General features: G+C 42.5%; 2 protein-coding genes across 2 annotated transcripts in view; both read left to right on the top strand.

Annotated features, from left to right (window-relative positions):
• Positions 1-3764: 3764 nt before the first annotated feature.
• arglu1a (arginine and glutamate rich 1a) lies at positions 3765-15004 on the top strand. Its single transcript, XM_044365479.1, has 4 exons — positions 3765-4325; positions 8751-8976; positions 12124-12207; positions 13082-15004. Exons 1-4 carry the CDS (start codon positions 3994-3996, stop codon positions 13244-13246), a joined length of 807 nt encoding a protein of 268 aa, XP_044221414.1. The 5' UTR covers positions 3765-3993; the 3' UTR covers positions 13247-15004.
• A 3564-nt stretch (positions 15005-18568) lies between these two features.
• Positions 18569-22685, top strand: part of efnb2a (ephrin-B2a) — a 29928-nt gene continuing 25811 nt past the window's right edge. Inside the window, exon 1 of the mRNA XM_044366461.1 lies at positions 18569-19527. Coding sequence (XP_044222396.1) covers positions 19415-19527 — 113 coding nt within the window. The 5' untranslated portion in view covers positions 18569-19414. The remainder of the gene's footprint in view (positions 19528-22685) is intronic.

Raw genomic sequence — 22685 nt, 5'->3', positions numbered from 1 at the left:
AACACTGCCAATCAGCGAGTCATTATGTAACCAAGTGAATCATCATTTAGGCTAAAACTTCTCCCACCGAAGCAAGAGGAGGTGGTGCTCCTGTGACATATACACCTTTAAGCCTTGACTGACGTGTCATTATTAGTGACACATCCAAATTGTTTCTCCTGAGATTACCTCCTCATGGCATCCTTTCAAATACGGATTAGAGAAATACGAAACCTGCTCTTTGGGTTCTTTGAAACCCCTTCTAACAACCTCAGCTTCCTCGTTCATGTAATAACAAGCATCTCCTTCGACATTCACCCCAAACCACCCAGGAGCGAAAGCAGACAAACTCTGCAAATTCTTTTCACTTACACATCCACTTCTTCTTCTCCAATTCGGCTCCTTTTTTTTTTTATTTCTCTCCCATCGGAACCACACTGGAAACCTTTTCCTCTCCACCTCCATGAAACATTTTCTATTATTCATCAAAAGGGGCTTTAAGCACCTCTCCTTTCCCCCGTTACACGAGCGAAAAAACAAGACATCTCAGGCTCTTTAATGCCGATTCCTCTCATCTCCTGGAAGAGAATTCGCAGATCATTAAAATAAAACACAACCACAAGTTGCAGAAAATCGATTCTTTGGCTTCAAGCAGAGACATAAGCAGAAAGAAGAAAGAGGGAGGGCGGGCAGGAGGGGGGAAGCAGTTCCTGGATAGATGAACCGAGACTTGCCCTCAATTTCTGGAACTAAAATCACATAATTTTCTTTAATTCTAGGGAAATATGTATTGTTTGTGTGCGCACACTCAAAGCTGACAGCGCCTTGTACCGTAGAAGAGCACAGGCTCATGGATGAACGCACCGTTACTTAATACAAAGGCCTTTTTCATCTGTGTGGGTATGAAAGTGACTCATCTGACAACTGTTATCAGTTCATAACGACTAAAAGTATTCTTGATCTACAATCGAAGCTCCACACAGCTCAACCGCATGTGAACAAATGATCTCTTTCTACTAAAATTAGACTCTGAGATGCTGAACGCTGCAGGTAATTAGAAAAAAAAAAAACCCAACAAATGACAGAAAAATAAAAAATCCCACTGAAGATGGAGCACTTTCATTTTTAGCTTGAGTGGTATGACCTTTTATAAAGCTGATTCACTGGGCTTTTGAGTTATATGTTTTTAAATATAGTAATGGCCGTTTATTTTGAGCGCGGCACTCCAGGGAGAGTTATCACAATGGCCTCATTTTGCCAGAGTGGGATGGCAATCTTTTCTGTGCAGGATTGTGTCATTGTCAAGTTGTGTGTGTTTTTTTTTTTTTTTGCTCCCTCATTCTGTCTGTTGGTTTGGTTATCTGATGTTCTTGTAGCTATATTTACAAGCTGCAGATAAAAGCGTCATTTTAGCCCCCTGATAGTGCATGAAAACAACACTTAAAAATGGACACAAGCAAAGTTAAATATGGGTCAAACAGGAACAGAAATTGAAATCCGTGTAATGTTTTTGGCTGTTTGCTGTCAAAGACGACAGCAGAGCAACACATGTAACTAACCGTCACAGCTGACACCTACTGAACAGCTCTGATGGGGAACTGGTTGGAAAATAAAGAGGATTGGCAGCTTTTCGCTCTCAGAACTCAGCTGTTTTTCATTTTTAAGGCATTAGTGTTTCCTATTAACGTGTATCTCTTGTGCATTTCTGGCAATATTGGCAGATTTAAACCTCAGAGCTGGCACTGACACGATCCCAGAGCCGAGGGACTTCTTCAAAGACAACATTTCCAGCAGTTATTGATTCGTATTATTGATATAAGGAGGTAGGGGTGTGCCCGAATACAAATATGTTATTTGGCAAAGCACAAATAGTGTTGTTTTTTTTGTTTTTTTTATGAATGTTTGTTTCATACAAATATTTTAAAAATTATTTGTTTTCGGAAAGAAAGAAAAAAAAACATGTTACATCACTATCTCAGTGTCTCTCCTCTGCTCCGCTGTTACGTCTATCAGCAGGTCTCAACGAGGGGAGTCACATCCACCTGCTGCATGACGCACATTTCCTTATTTGGACATCAGTCCCGGAGTTGGGGGTGTTCCCCAGAGATAAAGCTGAACCACTGACACAAATGAAGCGCTCCCAAGGGAACACTTCATGAACACTTATTGTGACACTTTAATTTTCTAAAATTAAAAGCGTAATAAAAACAAAAACAGGATTTTTAAACCTCTTTCCACTTTTATTCGAATACAAATACAAATAATTTTGATGCCTCAACAAATACAGATACAAATACAAATACTGGACTCTGCACATCCCTAATAGAAGGGCCTTGATACAGTAAACTACTGACTACTAATTCAAGTAGCCACAGTTGAGTAACAGAATTTTGTATATTTTTATAGTATAATCATAATAATAATAATAAAGTATAAAGCATTTAGCAATTCATTCCGTGTGTTACAATAAAACATTAGAAATTACACGTTTTTGTGCAATGTGACTTACTTTACCTTTATTTAAAAGATGAGAGGAAACAGGAGGATTTTATGGAGCCCGTTGTGCTCTTGAATGACGTAACTCAGCTGTAACTTCAGTTCCTGCTGCTACAGAACTGACAGTAAGCGTCGTGGACAAAGAGACACTTTGATTTTCATGCAGTATTATTTTGATTTTGGACAGAGATATTTGGATATACATCGGTTTATGTGTGCATGTAAAACAATATGGTGTTATATTTATGACTTCTTTGACACCACACTGTTTTATTTCCAACATATCTTATCTGTTTTATTACTGCTGCTGTTTTATTGTTTTTATTATGATTTTTAATTTCATATCTTCTATATATTTTATTGTTTTATTTCATTTGCCAGATTTTACAGCTTAATTGCAGTACTTAAATGTTTTAATCACGTTTAACCACCAGTGCTGTATAAATAAAGTTTTTTATTATTGTTGTTAAAATACTTTTGTTTAATGTTGAAGGATAAGGCTGCGATTTTCTATATTTTTCTTATTGTCAACAAATCTCATGTGCAGAGCAAAACCAACAACGAACTGTGCACACAAATTATTAATTAGAGAGTGCAAATCATTAAGATGCACAAATGTATAATTTGTATGTACAGTTTGTTAATAGGAGAGCACAAATGTTGTTTTCTCCATGATAGTGTCCTCGCTCATTAGGATTTAGATAAAGGCTTATTCTGTTGAGCTAAAAGGAAGTGTAACCTTGACTTTGCTCCCATGAATCATCTCACGACCCCTCAGATTTATCCAATGACCCTTTGGAGGGGCCCGACCCCTAGGTTGGGAACCACTGGACTAAACTAGCTAACTGTATATAAAGTAGTGTAAACTAGCTCCACCTCCAGCAGCTACAACAGTAACATGCTGCTCTAACACTGATGCTTCACTATTAATAATCTAATGATGTCATATATAATAATATATCAGTCAGAGGGACCAAACCACTACTTTTACTGCAATACTTTAACTACATCAAGCTCATAATACTTATGTACTTTTACTGCAATACTTTAACTACATCAAGCTCATAATACTTATGTACTTTTACTTCAGTAGGATTCTTCATGCAGGACATTTACTTGTAATATAGTATTTTTACATTGCTGTATTGGTATTTTTTCTTATATAAAGGATCTAAATACTTCATCCACTTGTACCATTTGTTGACTACTGTCTGGGTTTCCAGACGGTTCATTCGGATTTCGACTGGCCAATCCCGAAGACCGCCGGAAAACACCGAGTCCCGCGGTGCATGCTGGGAAACTAGAAACTCGACACACCGCCATCTTTCTTTATAGCGAGTTAGTAGGGCAACATAACAACCACTTTCGCATGATTATTTCTACAAAATACAACCGTTGAAGCAAGTACACTTGGTCAGTTATAGTCAACAACAAGTTTAAAGAGGAGCGGGTGGAGCGGGATTTCAGATATTAGCCATATATCAGCCATAAGACAGCAGTTTGGTGTAAGCGGTTAACATGGGCCGCTCCCGGAGCCGCAGCTCGTCCAGGTCCAAACACTCCAAAAGCAGCAAGCACAGCAAGAAACGGAGCCGGTCTCGGTCGCGGTCCAGAGACAGGGAAAGGTCTAAGAAGCGGTCCAAGTCCCGAGAATCGAAGAGGAACCGACGCAGAGAGTCTCGTTCCCGCTCCCGGTCTACTACTGCCTCGTCCCGCAGAGACAGAGCTGCCTCGCCGCCAGAGCGCATCGACATCTTCGGCCGGACTCTGAGCAAAAGAAATGCGCTGGACGAGAAGCAGAGGAAGGAGGAGGAAGAGAGGAAGCTCGAGATGGAGAGACAAAGGAAGATGTGAGTGTATATTTTAATGAGAGACTCAATAACAGTGATGTTATGTAACGGTACCAGGTCTAAACTGCAGTATGTGCTAAGCTAACATGCTAGGTAGCTGTATTCAGTTGTACACATCACGTTAGCTCGACTTTGCAGGCTGCAGGCTCTGCAGGGTTGCAGGCCCTGACTGCACAGGGACAATCATCATCATCATCATCATACCGGTGCAGTCAGGGGGGCAGCTCACCTTTCTATCTGGGGCACAGCTCAGGGTTGAACTTAATTAAGAGGAAGTTTGGATTTGAAGATAATTGACGTTATAAAAAATACAGTTTTGCTTGAATTCTGATTCAGAGCTTCTACAAATGATATGATTGTATTGACTGTGTAATTAATGACTTGTTTTCAGACCTTCAAACTTAAAGTCCCCCTCCACACAAAAATGCATTTTTCTTCTTGTTCATACAGGTGAATGTTTGAGCTTCACTGTGCAGAATGATGTATGTGCAGAGTTTGATACTTGAAGGCTGTTTTCACATTTATCCGCCGAAGGAGGAAAGTTTCTATGTGCTCATTGAGACTCTGAGTTTAAGGGGCGGGTCTACAGTCATGATTAATGACATCAAAACAAGTTGGGAGCCAATCCTGGACCAATAGATATTTATATATGTCCAACAGACAGAAGTGTGATGTGGAAACTTGAAGCCTCCAGTGCACGTACACCAAGAATGAACTTGTGAAGCAGGAGGCTTCTTGTATCCAGCAGTTCAGCTTTTAAAAATGTACATATTTACAAGAATTTCTGTTTAAGTAATTGATTTTTTTGTGGAAAAGGCATATCAGACACAAACTATTATTCAAAGGACAATGTTTTTATATTTCTTGAAACATGAACATGCATTAGTAATGTGTGACTGATATGGATTTTCCACAAAAAAAAGTATAATTACCACTTTAAAATCCAACCTGCTCCTTCTCCCTCATTAAAAATTCCAGAATCTATGAAAATGTAAATATATTTTATTTCAGAAGTTAAACTGCTGGATACAAGATGCCTCGTACTTCACTGTAAAGTCCATTCACTGGAGGCTTCAAGTTTCCACATCACACTTCTGTCTGTTGGATATATATATATCTATTGGTCCAGGATTGGCTTACAAACTTGTTTTGATGTCATAAATCACGACTATAGCCCCCCCCCCCATCCCCAAAATCAGATTTTCAGTGAGCACAGAGAAACTTTCCTCCTTCAGCGGATAAATGTGAAAACGGCCTTCAAGTAAACTCTTAAACTCTGCACTGACATTATTCTGCACAGTGAAGCTCAAACGTCCACAACTGTAGGAATGAGTAAGAAAAACATATTTCTGAGTGGAGAGTGGAGACTTTATAAATAACAAAGTAATAATAAGCTATTCACGCTGACCCATGACTCAAGTTTTTCCATTACACAGCAGAGCAAAGTAAAATAAGTAGTTTACCTGTTGGGAGTATACTAGTCATCTTTTCATCAAACATCATCATTATCACTGTGGCTGTTTGTGCTCGTACTATTCCTCCCCGCATTATTTCCGATAACTGATCCGCTGAACAACGAGTTCCAAATATCTCTATCTTATTGTGTCGACAGGTTGTTAGCACCGCTAATGAAGCTCGGCTAATGTTGGGTTTTCATCAGCGGTAACTAAACACGACTGATACCGCTGCCCCTTGGCGGGCTTCCAGAAAGCTGGCCAATCAGAACAGAGTGGGAACATTGGGGGGGGGGGATCAGACAGGAGATCATTGCATATTTTCTGCTGCTATGTAAATATAAGCATCAGATTGACTTGGGATCGGCAAGTGCCCAATATGAAAGGACTTTGAACGGGACTGCGGCCAAAAAAAACTTGATTGGAGAAACACTAGCTGATACCGTCGGTTAATTTGTTAACCAACAGCTCAGAAAACAATTCATAACAGTTTTGATAGTTTTTTCTATTGTGTAAGTCATTTTTGACCAAATCTACCAAACATTCGTTAGTTACAGCCTCAGAAAAACAATTTAATGTCATAAATTTTAAAGGTTTTCTGTAGGATATTTAATAGATATTGGAGATTAATTGAAAAACTGAAAAATTAAAATAAGTGTATAAATCAGTATGTAAATAATAGTTGGTAACAGCCTTTCAGCAATGTACTTTTACTGACATTTAAAGATAAATGTGACTATACAACAACGGTTGGATCAGCTGCTGCAGACATACATTTCCTACTTCAGGAGGGACTTATATAAGTGCGACGCCGTCACAGCCCTGCATCCTAAAACACTTCAGTGGTCGCCACACACATAATGACCGTGGCCCGTTAATTGCCTGCTGGCAGGTTGTGTCTGTCAGACAGGGACGCTGCTATTGTGAAGGTGTGTGTGTGTGTGTGGTAGCCAGAGGCACACAAGCACCTGAGAATCTGAGCCACAGTCCCACACCTGCTGGCCTCCTGAGTGCCTCTTTTTTCCTACTGCTTAATAGCCACAGGGCCACTTAACCAGGCATACAAATGTAAATATCAAGACACAGACACTGTTAGATAAGGAAGGACTCGGGCCTGGGTTGGGTTAGGGTCTCTGGTTTCTCAGTGGCTGACAGAATGAAATCAAATCCGGGGAGGTTATGTTGTGTGTTTACAGCGGTGCCAGAAGCGATGTGACAACACACTTCCCAAATCTTAATGGCTTCCTGTTAAGAGTACAATTGGATAAAAAAAGGTCAGTTTAACAAGCGTTTTCAACAGGTAAACAGGAAGACAGGTGACCTCCATTTACATTAAGGCTTAAGTGCTGCTGAATGGGACAGGCTTATTTTAACTACCTGCACTGGGCTCTGCAGTAAGCAGCTGTAATGATACAGGCACGATGGGAGTGTTTTTCCATATAACACAAATGGCTTGATAAAAGGTTAGAGCTTCGCCCAGAATGCAGTACGCACCTGTCACCTGCAGCTCTGCAGCTCACTGTTGCTCTTTTACCATCTGTCCTTTCATTTAAATGTGTTGTACTGACAAAAAAACAGACACTAATTGTTGGAGGGGCGGGAGACGATTCTGCATCGATTCACAAATCAATTTTCTTAAATGTTAGTTAATAACATGACCAAACGAAAAAGGTGGAACTCAACTGTGAGGGCAGCCTACAGCGTGCACATGTTATCTTCAGCTGTCTGCAAAAAAGGCAGCGGTTAGAAGCATGTTTTGTAGTATATTGTTAACTTTCTGTTAATGTTAACGGAGAGGAGCGGCAAACAAGACCAGCTGACCAACACACACACGCGGCAGCATTAAACAACTTAAACCAACTCCGAGGTGAAGAAAGTAACTCAGTCTGCAGAAACCCTGCGGCCGCTCAGCGCCTCGGACGGCGACGTCTTTCCCCAGAGCGAACAGAGCAGCAGAGAGGCTGCTCTCCTCCGCCACGACGTGATGTTAATACTAACACAGCAGAGCAGTCGACCTCCCCCCTCGTTCTGTTATTCTCATACAGGCAGGAGACTGTAAGATGCTTTCAAATTAATTAAGTTCCTAATTAATTAATGCAGTTAACTTGATAAAATAATAAAGAGGCTGCGGACCATTTATCTTATCTGTCAGTTATCTTTCATATTGAATTTCAGTGGAATAAGGACACCAGTGATTGGTTTGGCACACAGTATACTGGAGCAACACACTGGAAATTGTGCCTCTTTTCTATTCATTCAATTGGTTGAATTGGTTTTGAATCAAGAATGCACTTTCCAGAAATCAGTGTAATCAAATATTTTCATTCTAATATGAAACGATGCAACGGATGTGTTGATGGATATTAATCAGACTGTAAATTTGGAATCCCGTCACCAGTTAAACTTCACAAAGAGAAAGAAAAATGTTTTTTTAAAGCTCAGTTTCTTCCTGCAACTCTTTGCTGTTGGATGAAAGTAAAAATTCACAGTGAAACAAAACTTTCTGGAAAGCCGTGTTTCACAGGATCTATAACTACTGACAGTTTAATATAGCGAAGGTTTAAAAAAAATGGCTCTTTCCCTGCAGTTTCCTGCATGATACACACATATTGAACCAATCAGTTTTGTCTTGAAGACAAATTTGCTTGGCTTTACTCTTACAAAAGAGCCCAACCATGAGGTCTCGCACTCAACGGGGAGTGACCGCAGTGACCCGGGATGTTACGGCCCTGTGGTCGGCCCTGCTGAGGGCACAGTGGAAATATGTACGAAGTGAGCCCGCTATAGACTGAAGTCAGAAATGTTAAGAGCTGTGACACCACATGTAATTTAAAGAACTGGCAGAGATCACGATCACAGCGACATGATGACGACACAACGCTGTTCTGTTCCTGTTCTAGTTTTGTGTCATATGTGTCTTTTGCTTTGTTTCCTTTCCCCTCCCTTCATCTGTTCTCCGCCGTTCCTCCAGCCGCCAGCAGGAGATCGAGGAGAAGCTGATCGAGGAGGAGACGGCGCGGCGAGTGGAGGAGCTCGTGGCCAAGCGGGTGGAGGAGGAGCTGGAGAAACGGAAGGACGAGATCGAGCGGGAGGTGCTGCGGCGCGTCGAGGAGGCGAAGCGCATCATGGAGCGGCAGCTGCTGGAGGAGCTGGAGAGGCAACGGCAGGCCGAGTTGGCGGCGCAGAAGGCCAGAGAGGTAACGCTCGGTCGTTTGGAACGCAGCCCCTCCCTTCCCTCCATACTTCCCCGACCCCTTACCCCCTCTGTCCTCATCTCCCCTCCCAGTCACCCACTCTGACTGGTGCCTTTCTACGGGGGACACGTGGGGACGGTGGAGGTGGAGGGGACCCCCCCCCCCCCCTTCCCTTTTTTACCTTTTCAGAACGTAACTCAGCCATGGTACAAGTTTCACTGCAGTGAGGGGAGACGCAGTACCTGGAAGTGGCCGTCCTGCTGGGAAATAATGTATTTAATGCTAACAAAGTGCACACAGCATAAAAAAACATACTATAGAGCCAGAGGAACCAATCTGAGAGTCTCTTGACTAATCAAGCGCTCCCCGTAGTTTGTTAAAAATAGTCTGTGCATCACTTCTAATTAAGATTATGTATGCGTGTAGCTGCGTTCATGTTTATATGATCGTTTCTTACAAGTCCACGTTACTCACTCGGGAGGGAGGGGGGGGGCATCTGAGAACCAGGCTGCAAATTATACAAATGAAAGAAACTTTTGTCTCCAAGTCTCCAAAATATACAAACTTTATTTATTTTCTCACATCCACCTCCAGGTATTGCACAGAGAAGCTGGAACTATGGGAATATCAGGGGCTTTACGTATAAATATTCCCTGATTCATACTTCAAGTCATTGAAACAACAGTTACATTTTTGGCGTCTAGAGGGGGGGGGGACAGGGGGGGGGGGGATTTCCTGACTGGTCAGTGAGAGTTTTACCATGGCGGGGTTAAAACAATTAACTGACTCCATTTTTTTTTTTTTTTTTGTAACCACCGGTTCATTTTGATCTTTTACTTTGAAATATGTAATAATCTCCGTATTTATGTATGTAATAAAGAGCTCTCCTCTCAACATGACACTTCTGTTTTACAGTCACCATCTGTCCATCACTGACCTTTTTTATTTTTTTTTTTTACCCCCAAAGGCCTAAAATCGAGCTTACACATCTTCACATAGTCAGAGATTTTTCTTTAACATTAAACAGTTCTTAAAAGAACTTTTTTTTAGAGTTTATGGTAGACAGCTGTGTGACAAACCCTGTGCCCCCCCCCCCCCCCATGCTCCCCTCGTCCCCGGGCTTCATTATGAAAAGCGGGTTTGTTTACACTACAGTAATAATGTATTGTGAATGAGTGGAGCAGATAAAGCCTAGTGACCCTCACTTGCACAGGGAGCAGCCAGTGACTCGGTACTAATAGGGTGAGAAATGTAGTCCGAGCGCGCCTCCTTTGCCTACTTGGACTTATTCAGCCCCCCTCCTACCCCCCACACCCCCTCTCCCTCCTCTCCTGCCTTATGCTCTGTCGCTACCACTCTGCTCTTTCTAAATCCTCCTCTCTCTCTCAGGCCTTAGACTCTGTTTTTTTTTTTTGTACCGAGCGGGACCGGCAGGGGTGAAAGGGCCAGCCTCTTTTTAAGTATTTAGCTGGATAAACGTATAATGTCACCCACTCCTCCTCCTCCTCCAGTCTTTTTCTGAAACACACGAGTAGAGATCTCCTGTCTCTCTCCTGTTAACTCTCACACACACACAAAAAAAAAATCTGATGTGCAGAAATGTTTCTATACAATTGTTTTGACTTCACAGACGGTTTGTCCTGTACAGGTTTTTTTCTTTAACCTTCCCTTTAACAATCCTTGTTTTGAGCATCTTTTTATTAGACGTCATCAGCTCTGGGATACATAATGACGGACCTCTACATTTCCTGTTTCCTGTATGACAAGGTTAACTATCTCTGGTCTAACCTTTTTTTTAATCTGTTATATAATATAATTTATTTTATACAGTTTTTCTTCCCAAGAAAAACAAATGTACTGTGTTTTTTATTCTCATGACCTGCTTCTCCTATAGGGCTGCTGCTACGTTTTTTTTTTTTTTTTTTAATATTGTTATTTGTTGAATACATTTGTGTTGTTTTTTTTAATTTTTTTTTTTTGGAAACACAACTCACCACCTTCCTAACTAGCACTTGAACCCCCCCTCGAGCTGGCCTGCAGCCTGTCAGCTCAGCCGTGACTCTTGTGTCCTGTACTGTAAGTGTACCGTGATCCGGTCCTCCTCGAACACACGCAGACACAACTCCTTTGTACTGTACTCGCCTCCTTCGCTCTGCTATCGTCTCAGTGGGGACTCATCCACTGTAAAGAAAAAGGAAAAAAAAACAAAACAAAACACAACAACACACAAAAAAAGAAAAAAGAAATGAATTGTGAGCTGTGGCTGCAGGCGCAGGCTAAGCAAGTACAGTGATCAGTTATAAAGAGGAATGCCGCGGGCGCAGTACGGCAGAGTCCCCCCATACCTACCTACCTACCTACCCACCCACCCAACCCCAGGAGCGCTTCTCTGTCTCTGCAGGGGCCACACAGTCCGGACGAGACAGTAAATATTCAACCGTTTAATGCCGAATGCTTTCACCAGTTGTGTAGGTACACAGGCAAGGAAAATGCGTAGGTATACGTGCATTGGTGAGCCAAAACTATTCCCTCCTTTATTTGTATCCTTTTTTTCCTCTTGCTTATAATGATGTTAAAAAAAAAAAACCCAGCCATTGTATTTTCTTCTAGATTGTATTGTCTGTCATTTTTAATATATCTGTCTTCTATTTATGAGTGTGATGAGTGGGTTTTTTTTTTTTTTTTTTTTTTTTTGGAAACTCTTTTTGTGTTTAAATCTTAATTCTTTCACAATAATGGCAGCGAGCGCCCCTAGGTGTGGCTTCGCTTTTTTTTTTTTAAATTTCTCTAGGAGGGTATTAACAGCAGTAGAGGGAGGGGAAAAAATAAAAAAATAAATAATAGAGGGTTCATTTTTTTCCCCCCACAGTTTCTTTATGCTTTGTGCCCCCACTATGTATTTTTAAAACAATTCAGGCTGACTGCAAAGAATGCCACAGTGTGGTCATGTGCAAGAGGCTAAACAAACTTCTCTGTGGTGTAATGAGTTAGTTGTGTGTGTGTGTTGGTGGCGAGTGTGTGTATGCGTGTGTGTATGTGTGTGTGTGTGTGTGTGACAATTAGAGGCCAAGCGTGTGTATGTATGTACATAAAGTGCTTTGTGGCTGTAGCCTGTTCGTGCGCTAACATGGCACCGTGTCACCCGTCTAGGAGGAAGAAAAATCTAAGCGGGAGGAGCTGGAAAAAATCCTGGAGGAGAATAACCGCAAGATCGCCGAAGCTCAGGCCAAACTGGTACGCCCTGCTCTGTGAACAGCACACACACACACACACACACACACACACACACACACACACACACACACACACACACACACACACACACACACAAAAAAAAACCCTTTCTTGCCTCTTTTTTGGATACATTTCTGTCAGATTCATAACCCTCAATTTACATGTTTTTCGCATGCTGTCTCTACATCACATACAAAACGTCTAACACCATCCGTCCCCATGTTAACACGACACTTAAATGTTGTTAGAAAACCCTTAAAAACAAGGACGGAGTTCTTAATTTTTGCACCATCCTGATTCTCTAAAGGAACTTCTGACTGCAGTCAGGAAAAGCGTCGCACATCACGTCCAGTTTATGCACTTTTAACGTCAGTTATCTGTCTTTTTAATCACAAATCTCCGTCCTTCCACTGATTGAGACCTTAAGGCTTTCACTCGCTGCACAACATGACTGAATAACTTAATAGCGTTTTGGCAAGAACCTGCTTCTATTAAGTGGCTTTGAATTGATGGTTATCAGTCGTGGTTAACAATCCTCTGTCTGTTTTTTTTTTTTTTTTTCCTGTTGGCTATATAAGCTTAAGTCTGACTAATATATAAAGCGGTGTTTATTTGATTCAGGCTTGATTCGGACAAGCTGAGGCTTTAGTAAACAGCTGCACACACGCACAAGAAAAAAAGAAAAGAAAAAGCAGACGTCGTAATGTGCGTCTAAAGCGGAGGGATAAAGAAAATGCCAGTAATTTGTGGTCACTTGGCTTTTAAAGGGCATTGTCTCCTTGTGTCCTTGTCTGACCTCTCTTATTGTTTCTGCTCTGTGTGTTTGCTTTTTTTTTTTCCCTCCTCCTTCCCCCCCCCCCCTCTCGACGAACAGGCCGAGGATCAGTTGCGTATTGTGGAGGAGCAGAGAAAGATTCACGAGGAGCGCATGAAGCTGGAGCAGGACCGTCAAAAGCAGCAGAAGGAAGAGCAGAAAATCATCCTCGGCAAGGGCAAGTCCAGGCCCAAGCTCTCCTTCTCCCTCAAGGCCACCGAATGAGAGACTTTTGCTCCCCCCCCCCCCCCTCCCCCCCCAACCCCCTTTTCGTCCACATATCACGCCCTGCCTTCATCACCCCCCCCTACCCCTTTCCATCGACCCCCCCATTCCTCCTCCTCCTCTGTGGAACGCTCGCTTCGTTTTGGAAGTGCCGAAGAAGGATGGAAAAAAAAAAAAGCAGGGGGGGGGGGGCGCAACCCGGTGTGAAAACTTTGCTCGTCCATGTGAAGGCCCCCGCCTGGTCTTGAAGAGGAGGACGCTCTTCATCCCCCCCCCCTCCTCCTCCCCTCCTCTTCGAAGGACCTGACTGCTCCCTCCACATCCTTCCTCATCCTCACCGCACAGATGACTCTTATTTGTGCTTTTTTTGTTTTTTTTTTTTTCTTTTTCTTCTCAGTTTTATTTTCATTTTTAGGGAACTTGAACTTTTGATGTAGAATGCTATAACATGTCCCTCGCCCCCCCCCCCTCCCCTGTCCTCCCCCCTCCCCCCTTTAAAAGTCTTAACTCTGGTGTAACAGCGAGTCACTGTGCACCTCCTCTGCTCTTCATCTTCTCATGTCTACACAGCCAGCAACTACGATAGAACGCCGTCAGTCCCTGATATAGAAGAATAAGTGTGACTTTGTCTAGTTCAGCTTTCTGTAAAAAAACAAAACAAAACAAAAAAACATAACTTTATGTGCAGTTTGGGAGTTGGCTTGTGGTTTTCCTGTTTTCACTTTTTTTTTTTTTTTAAATAAGATTCCTAAAGCGGGCTGACGCGGCGGTGACAAATCACAGCGCAGCCCCCTTTTTTTAAAAAAAAAGCACAGTTAACTTCCCGTCCAGTCGACAGGTTTGTGTCTTCCTCACTTCCTCTTCCTCCCACCAATGAGCTCTGTTCATACATATATATATATATATATATTCTTTCTTTTCCTCGTGCCCTCACCTCGCGTTGCATTTCTTTCATAACATTAAGCAGCAGCACGTCGTTCTGAAAGGAAACAATAAAGTTTAGATTTTGAAGCTTCTGCGTGTGCAGGTGAACTCAAAAGCTCAACTCCCAAACTGCCCATGACTGAACCACAAACCCACCGCAGGATGTCTCATCTGTGATAAAGGAGGGGAGGGCGGGGGGGGGGGGCTTGTGGGTAATGGAGGAAAAAGAAAGAGAGGACATTTCCTGTATGATGTAATGTTATTAGCCCTTGCTGTGATGTGTGCTGACTTCCACTCCCACTCCTCAAAAAGTTTGATTGTGTTTATGAAACTGATCCACACTTAGAAGAGTCACAGTAATGCTAAATACTTGAGCTTTTATTTTATTATTTTTTTTTGTCTTGGGTGGGGTGGGGTGGGGTCAGGTGTGGGGGGAAGGGGGCGGAAAAACAGTGAATTGTACAAAAACAGACCCCCCCCCAACCATACAAACCATGTTGTGTCTCAGAGTTCTGTAGTAGTAAGTTAACTTGGCGAGCCGCCTCACTTGGTAAGTCTTTGATTCGTAGAGGATGGACAAGTTCAGGTAAGATAAGGTTTGAGGTCAGCTGTGTGTGTGTGTGTGTGTGTTTATGTGTGTGAGTGTGTGTGTGTGTGTGTGTGTGAGTGAATGAGAAAGTGTGTGTGTGACCGACAGGCTGACCTCAGGTGGGTATAATGACTTTTTTGTTATATTGAGGGATTTTTTGAATTTGTCATGTAATCCCCCCCCTCCCCCCCCCCAATTGTCAAGGGACTGAACAGTTCAATAAATGCATCGAATGCCTCCACTGATGTTTATGTGTATGTGTGTGTGATATTCATAATTTATTATATTATTGGGTTTAACTACAAATAAGAGAAGGAAGAGATGAAGAGTGAACCCACCTGGTAAAAAGGCGGGTTTTACTCTGAACTGGTTTCATTAAGAAGGTTCAGTCGCTGCTCCGCGTGGCCTTAATTCAAATTGAAGTCACTCTACACAGTCCTTTTAAATTAGTAGTCATCTGACCTGGTCAATGACGAGTTTCAATGGCATTACTGGCACCGTTTTGAGGTTTTTTTTTTGTCAGCACAACCACAATACATTTCTCTACCCAGAAAGCCGTGCGGGGAGCAATACATCAACGTCAAGTTAAACGAAATCCCCCTGTAATAACAGCGCATAATTAGCTGGCAGCTCCGGGTTTGAGACTCTTCTCCTGCTTTGCAGCCGCTGCTTTTTGTTTTTCCAGAGAGTGAATGCTGATGTGACAAAAGAGTGAGATCACCGCAAACAGACCGTGAGTCGAGCACGTCGCCTTCCTATTGTGCACAAGAGGTCGATGACAGATGAGTTCACACACACACACAACTCACATCCGTGTGTGTGTGTGTGTGTGTGTGTGTTTGGAAACAGTTTTGATTTAACAGGCAAAAAAACATGCAAGCAGAATGAGTCTGACTGCAGCTGACAGCGACGTTTAAAGGATGCAAGTGAAGCAGTGATGGATGAAGATTTGAATGTTTGATTATGTGATGAATTATTAAAGGACTGACATGCACCGCAGATTGCTGATAATTATCTTTCCTATCAAGACTTTTCTTTCTAAAAAAAAAAAATAAAAAATGTCAACACATATGACCCGCTTGTCAAGTTATGTGCGGATTAAAGTGTTGCTGCACAACCACAGCACATAAAAGTGAAGAGGTCAACACCGGCTCCGGTGCCCGGCGGGCCGCGGCTCCACCGGCGGCCTGTCTGCCCCGCTGCCTGCCCCGCTGCTGCTGCTGCTGCTGCTGCTGCAGCCTCCAGCCCCGCACAGCTGAGCGGAGTCCGGTCATTAAAACACGCAGGATTCAGTGGGTGAAAACAAAGCTGCCTTTCACTTTATTCTCCACACACAAACTACATTTTAAAGAAAAATTAACTCAAGTTGGGAAATAGTTTTATTTTTCTCCTATTTTAAGTAAATGACAAAGAATTCTTGCAGCATAGTTTGAACTGTTATTATGATTACTATTATTATTATTATTAAAGTTATTTTTTTAGGTTTTAGTTTCAAAATAAAATACTTTATTGCAAACATTGTGTGCTTCTTTTTTGTTGCCTTTAAATCAAATTAAATGAACAAAGTGTCATCAGGAGAATTTCCCTTTGCTTCATCTTTTCACATTAAAGGAACAACAGTAGAATAAAGTCCAAATTTGTTTGTCTTGTTTGTAATTGTCAAGCTCAAAGATTCACAGTTAAGTGTGTTTAAGTGTGTGTGAGTGTGTGAGAGTGTGTGTGTGAGTGTGAGTGTGTGTTTCCCATCTCTTTTGTCAGCCGTGCTGATCTTCAGGAAAGACGCTCCGCAGCAATCACAGCGCCGACGGGTTGAAGACTTGTTTGTTTTTTAGCCACGTAGAAGCAGGAAGGAAGTTTTTTTTATAAATAAAGAGCCTGTGTGATTATCTTTAAAATTACACTTTAGAGCCACAACAAAACTACACAACATGACATGAAATTAAAATATAAACCAAGTGACGCTGAGTTGATGATAGTTTCACTCACACTTAACTGTCAAAGACACTTTAAATGACCACAAGAAGAAAAACAACGGTGCGTTAAAGGAACATTTAGCCGATTAAACAACTGTTTAAAGACATTATTACACTATTTATACCACATATGAACAGACAGACAACAAAAAGTCAACTTACAAGCTCCAAAAACATCACATTAAATACCATTAAAAGATCTCAGGAAACTTATTAGACACATTCTATAGAAATATTTTAAAGATTTCTCCTTCATCTGCAGCCAGAATCAACTTAAATATTTAGAGAAGGTTCCGGAGGGGCCCACATGTCAGTCTTGTTAATCGAATACATCCCCCCCCCCCTCCTGCCTTTCCTTTAACCCTCCTTTTTGAATTAAATTAATGAAATGTCCACGCAGCTGCAATAAACATCCAGTCTGCGGTGAGTGAAGCCTCTTGTGTGTGTGTCCAACCCCCCCTTCTTCTTCTTCTCCGTGTTTATTCCAGGTCAGGAAGAGAAGAAGAGGAATCGGGACTCGTCAATTATCTCCTCGGTGTTACAGGCTATCAGCTTGATTATCAAGCTTAAAAGCAAACAGGCTCAATCCACAGCGACTGCCTTTTAAAAAACAACAGCCTGATCGAATTAAGTCGTTAAAAAGTGTCAAAACTTCACACGTTAAAACCTCGGAGCTGTAATCTATCAGAGGTGTGTGTGTGTAAGTGTGTGTGTGTAAGTGTGTGAGCTCGTTAAATTAGAGGCCATTGACTAAAATTGAGTGTTTGCACTGAGTGTGACTGTGTGTGCCATTTCAATGAGGCTTTGAAGGAACTTTAATGTAATTGTAAAAAAAAAAAAAAAAGTTTAACCAGCTCGTGGAGCGATTATAAAGCAATATAATTTAATAATGTCAATAATCATGTCGATACAGTTCGATAGAAGGAGAATTAAGGGAAAAAGTGAAAAAGCAAAGTCTTGTTTTTTAACTACTGAAAAGTTTCAAGAACATGTGAATTTCCTCTTTAAAACTACATCTGTACTGTGAAACAACATCTATTATAAATACTACAATGTTCTGTTTTATTTGTAGTAAATTAACAAGTAGTATTTTGTGATTTTTTTCCAGTTTTTTAACATGTAAAATAAAACATAATTCGATTGTTTCTGACTTTTCCTCGGCTGTCTATGAAGCGGATTTTTTATTCCGCTAGTGGGCGCTCGTGCCTTTTGGAAGAAAAGAAAAAGCTGAGGTGCTTTTTTTTGCAGCGCAGTGAATGGAGACATGCAGCTCTGTGGATCCTCTCTATGAGCTCATTATGGCTCCAAATGTCTCCTCGGGTTTTTTTTTTTCATAACGGGACCATCTACAGAAACTACAAAACGCGCGAGAAGTGCACGATATATGTTGTTTGAAAGCTATGATGCTTTTATGATGAATAAAACATTTAATATACATGAAGTCTGGTTTGATGAAGTAACGGGACGCACCGATATGTATTCTTTTCACTCATCTTTTTATATATTACTGGACTATAATTATAAATAATGATATAGTTGTGTAATATCACTTCAGGTACTATTGTGTATTATAATTTCTGACACTGTTATTATGTTATAATATACTCAGGTTGAAGTCTTATTCGTGCACCTGCCTTTTCACCAAAAAAAAAAAAAAAAAGTGGGATTCAACTATAATCTCCACATTTTGCTCACCACTAGTGACCGTACTGAACCAGTTGCCCTGTTTGACTGACAGCAGAGCTCCTGTTGACTTCTCCGCCGAGGGACCAATCAGAGGCGTTGTGGGGCGGGGCCTGGGTAAAACCAGCTCCACCAAATATTCCCAGTCGCGGTCCCTTGCAGTTACTTTCCATCCAGGTTTCGGAGCAGAGCTGAGGCTTCATCCCTGCGTTGTCTGCGGGCGTTTTTAAGAGGGGGAACGGATCTGCAGGATTCAGCCGCAGCGCACTTGTTTTTTTTTTGTTGAGGAGGGGGGACCTCTTAGTATGAGAACTTCCATTCCAGCTCCTTTGATTTATTTCATTCTCATATTTGATCATTTTCTTAATTTTGACCATCCGACCTCATTGTTTCGCCCTTCTCATTTTGCTGCTGCTGCTGCTGCTGCTGCTGCTGTCACCCACAGTTTGTTGCTCACCACCACCAGCACCAGCTGAAAGGGGAATATCTCACCATTCCACCACCAGCCATCACTGTCCTCTCTGCTGCTGCTGCTGCTGCTGCTGCTGTGGATTTTGGCGAGCACTGCTGGACTATAACGCAGAGGGATTTATATTTGTAGGTATTGATTTCCATCTGCCGCCCGGTTCACAGTGGACAACACCACTTTTCTTTCCTTTCCTGTGAGGAATGTAGCCTATTGCAGCGGGGTTGAAGTCTGCGCTCTAAACAGGGGAGAATACTAACGCACTGTCTGCTGAATGAACTACTGCCGTGCGCCTTTTTTTGGCTTTTTGGAGCAGGTCTCTCATCTGGAGATGCTCTAGTACGTGTCTGGGTTTGTGCGCATCCCCCCCCCACCACCCTCCATCTGGATCGGGATATAAGGTGAAGAAATTGCCGCGGTCAGCCCTTTTCTGGAGCGTTTGTCCTCTCTGATTTTTTTTGTGGGACATACATATCTGGGTTTTTTTTTTGAGACGGGGATTGTGCAGCCAACCGGAGGCGCGCAGGCTAACCATGGGGGACTCGATGTGGAGATATTATTTTGGAGTTTTGTTTATTGCCTTCAAAGTGGACTTGTGCCGGGCGCTCATCTTGGAGTCCATCTACTGGAACACAACAAACACCAAGTAAGTGGAACACAAACCGCGTTGATTACTGGCTCCCGTAGTGCCGTAGACGCTCCGCCGTGTTGTGGAGAGACGATTTCATGCCAGACTCCGTAGAAAAATCAGGCAATTTAATGTCGCCCGCCCGCCCGTAGCTCATATGCGTAAAATAACACAACTCTTCAATCCAGCACACATCCACTAGAACAAAGAGCTCTCAGAGTCATTTAAAATTTGAATATTATTCAGTTTTTTTTATAACAACACGCAGAGGCGATGTGTTGGAATCGCGTCTGGAAAGTAGAGATTTTGTCAGAATAAATACAGCTCGGTTTCACACAGAACCTAAATGACACGTAAATATCCCGAATCATTCTCTACCCGCTGCTGCAGCTTAACTCCCACACTGTTTGAACTGAGTTTGAGGGTTTTTATTACGGAGAAGTATCGAGGTTAAACACACTGGATATGAAAGAAATAACGCTTAAAATCCATCCGAGCCTTCCTAGTCATCCAAAAAAAACAAAAAAAAACACCTGTCAGAATCACAGAAAGTGTATTTAGCTCTCGTCTCGTCGCTTTGGCTGCTTTAACTGATAGAAGTGCTGTTTGTGTGTTTTGTCGCCGTTGGGGAATATTTACGCGCAGTGGACGGCGAGGGCCCGGTCGGCCGTGCGTTATGGTGGCACTCAACATTATACAAAGCCGCTTCAGATGGAAACACAGCTCAGTAGTTTGTGTGATTAATGTATTATTTGTTGTTTGTGGGCATATTATATATGGAATTAATGAGATGTGTGGCACGTTTTTTTTTTTTTTTTGAGGGGGGGAGAAGAGGGGGGGGGGGGGGGGGTTGTTTGAAGTGAAATGAATTTTGGAGGCAATTTTACGCTTCGCTTCTTCGGTCAATACTAATAACTTCGGTTAGACGTGTTATTATTCATATTTGACTGTAACAGGTTCGTAATCAATTAAAAACAGTAGATCTTTGAAGGTGTGTTGAGCTCATTAGCAGGCCCACGTATACCCCCCCCCCCCCCCCCTCCCCTCCTCCACCCCCCCACCACCCCACCACCCCAGCAGATGTATATGCACAGTATTTGGATGTTATTTTATCCTCTATAATGAACATAATGTAGAGAAACGGGCGAGGAATGAATGGTGGTTGTGCTGAACATGACGAGGCAGAGGCTTGGTGGAGCTGCTGGGACGCTCCACCGGGGCCTCTGATGCTCTGTTGCTGTTTCCAACACTTTGTGCGGAAAGAATGAAATAATTAACTGAACAAAGAGCTACATTTTAGAGGGATTTACGATGGAAATATGGTTTATGAGATAAAAAAAAAAAAAAAGAACTTTTAATAGAGCGTTCGTGCGCCTCCCGACCCGCTGCTCTCCCAATCATTTACAGCCATTTCTAGCTCCTGTCAGAAGCCAGAACATAGAACCGTCTCAGCAGCAGCGGTTCTGGAGAGGAGGAGGGGGGGCAGGAGGGGGGTTAGATTGTTGATTGCAGGATGTCCCATACTGTTGTGTGTGTGTTAAAAATAGTTCATTTTCTCTGACTCCTTATGGGCGATCTTAAGGAAATAAGGCAAACAACCACAGGGCCTAAAGAACAACATGCTCGTTTTCCTGCCTTTGTTTTTCATATCACATCCACCAATCTAAAGTAATCCAGACTACATTTGCCTCCCAAACATTCCTTTTGGCCAAGAAAGGCGGTTAAACTCTTTTTTTTTTTCTGCAAATAAAAAAAAAAAAGGTGTCTTTCTCCTCCTCTACACCCCTGGTTTCAGCCCGGCGGGGGGCGCCCCTCTTTGTGGCCGTTTCGTCACGGCCAAACTCCAAACTCCGCTCAATAATTCAGCTTTTCCTTCCCTCCAGTACAGCCAGAAAGCTCTTCTTTTCTACCCCCCCCCTCAGTGGAGAGAGATAGAGAGAGATAGAGAGAGGTTAGGATGGCATAACAGGTGTCTATTGTTGCTTTGCTGTGCAGGTTTAACTGCTGTAAATGAGCGTTAACTTGTGGCGTGTGTGATGTGTAGACGGGATTTGCTGCGTCGTCTGCGGGACTGAGCTTCGGGTTTTTTTTATTCTATATGCGGCACACTCGGCCTTCTAGCCTCTTGACTGCCACGGCCATCTGTGTCCGTTTTTTATCCAGACTGTGCACCAAATGACGCAGCAATTCATACTTATAACTTGGTAGGAGAGAGAGAAGAGCTGCAGGAAAACGCATTTTAAAGGTTAATATGGGTTGTTGTTGCACATATATGAGCCCTAAACGGCGCTGTGCTCTATACTCTGATTAAAAATAAAGGCATGATGTAGTGAGTTGTTGTGTGTGGAGGCCGCTGCATATATGGTGCCATTTGAGTTTGAGAGACAGTGACGACAAAAACGCCACATAATGGTTTCAGCAGGAGACATTTGAGTATGATGTAGAAGCCAACAGCTATGTATAGACGGTACTTTCACTGTAAGCCTGTTTTCTATACAGAGAGCACCCAACAAGTCATTTAGTGCTTTTTTTAAAATACCTTTCTCCACAGAGCCAGAACATGAAACCCTCTCCATTTTGGATCCTGCAGCCCTTGAAAAAACTATGAGTCTGTCATTTCACTTGGCGCGTCAGTTTTGATTTTGAAAAAGAGAAAAAGAAGAGGAGAATGAGAGAGAAAGAGAGAGAGAGAGAGAGACAGAAAATGCGTCCACCCCTCTGCTGCTGGAGCAAGTATAGGCCTCTGGCCGCCACAAATGCGGGCGGACGGGCGGGCATTCCGCTGAATTAGCGTGTGCATGTGCGCATTCTTTGCGTTCTGTCTGGGTGAGGAGTTCAGAGGTAAAAGGCCAGAGAGTGATATCATTGTGTGACCCCCCCCCTCCCACCCCACCCAGACCTGTTTTTCTTTCTTTTTTTTAAGGTAAATGTCCCTTTGTTAGTCAGATGGAAGCAGGAACAGAGCGAGAACAATAAGTTTGTAGTTCAAGTTCTCTGCTTCTCTCAGACAGACACCCTGCAAAAAAAAAAAAAAAACAAGTGTGACCTTTTCTCCTGTTGAATTCAATTACTGCTGATAACCGAGGAGGAGATGCAGACACCTTAGAGAATCATTACTAAACTTCCAAGACCAGGATGGAGGAGGGAGGGGGGGGGTCTAGCTGTATGTATGAGAT

This window comes from Thunnus albacares, chromosome 11 (genome assembly GCF_914725855.1).
Source record: "Thunnus albacares chromosome 11, fThuAlb1.1, whole genome shotgun sequence".
Lineage (NCBI taxonomy): Eukaryota > Metazoa > Chordata > Actinopteri > Scombriformes > Scombridae > Thunnus > Thunnus albacares.
Note: the sequence above shows the minus strand (reverse complement) of the source record. Positions and strands in the feature narration are given on the sequence as shown.

Bases quoted from the DNA above. Each gene is read 5' to 3' on its own strand.
- arglu1a (XM_044365479.1), top strand. From the start codon at position 3,994: ATGGGCCGCTCCCGGAGCCGCAGCTCGTCCAGGTCCAAACACTCCAAA. The intron at 4,326-8,750 runs GTGAGTGTATAT...CCGTTCCTCCAG, and splicing joins ATGGAGAGACAAAGGAAGAT to CCGCCAGCAGGAGATCGAGG. The intron at 12,208-13,081 runs GTACGCCCTGCT...CTCGACGAACAG, and splicing joins CCGAAGCTCAGGCCAAACTG to GCCGAGGATCAGTTGCGTAT.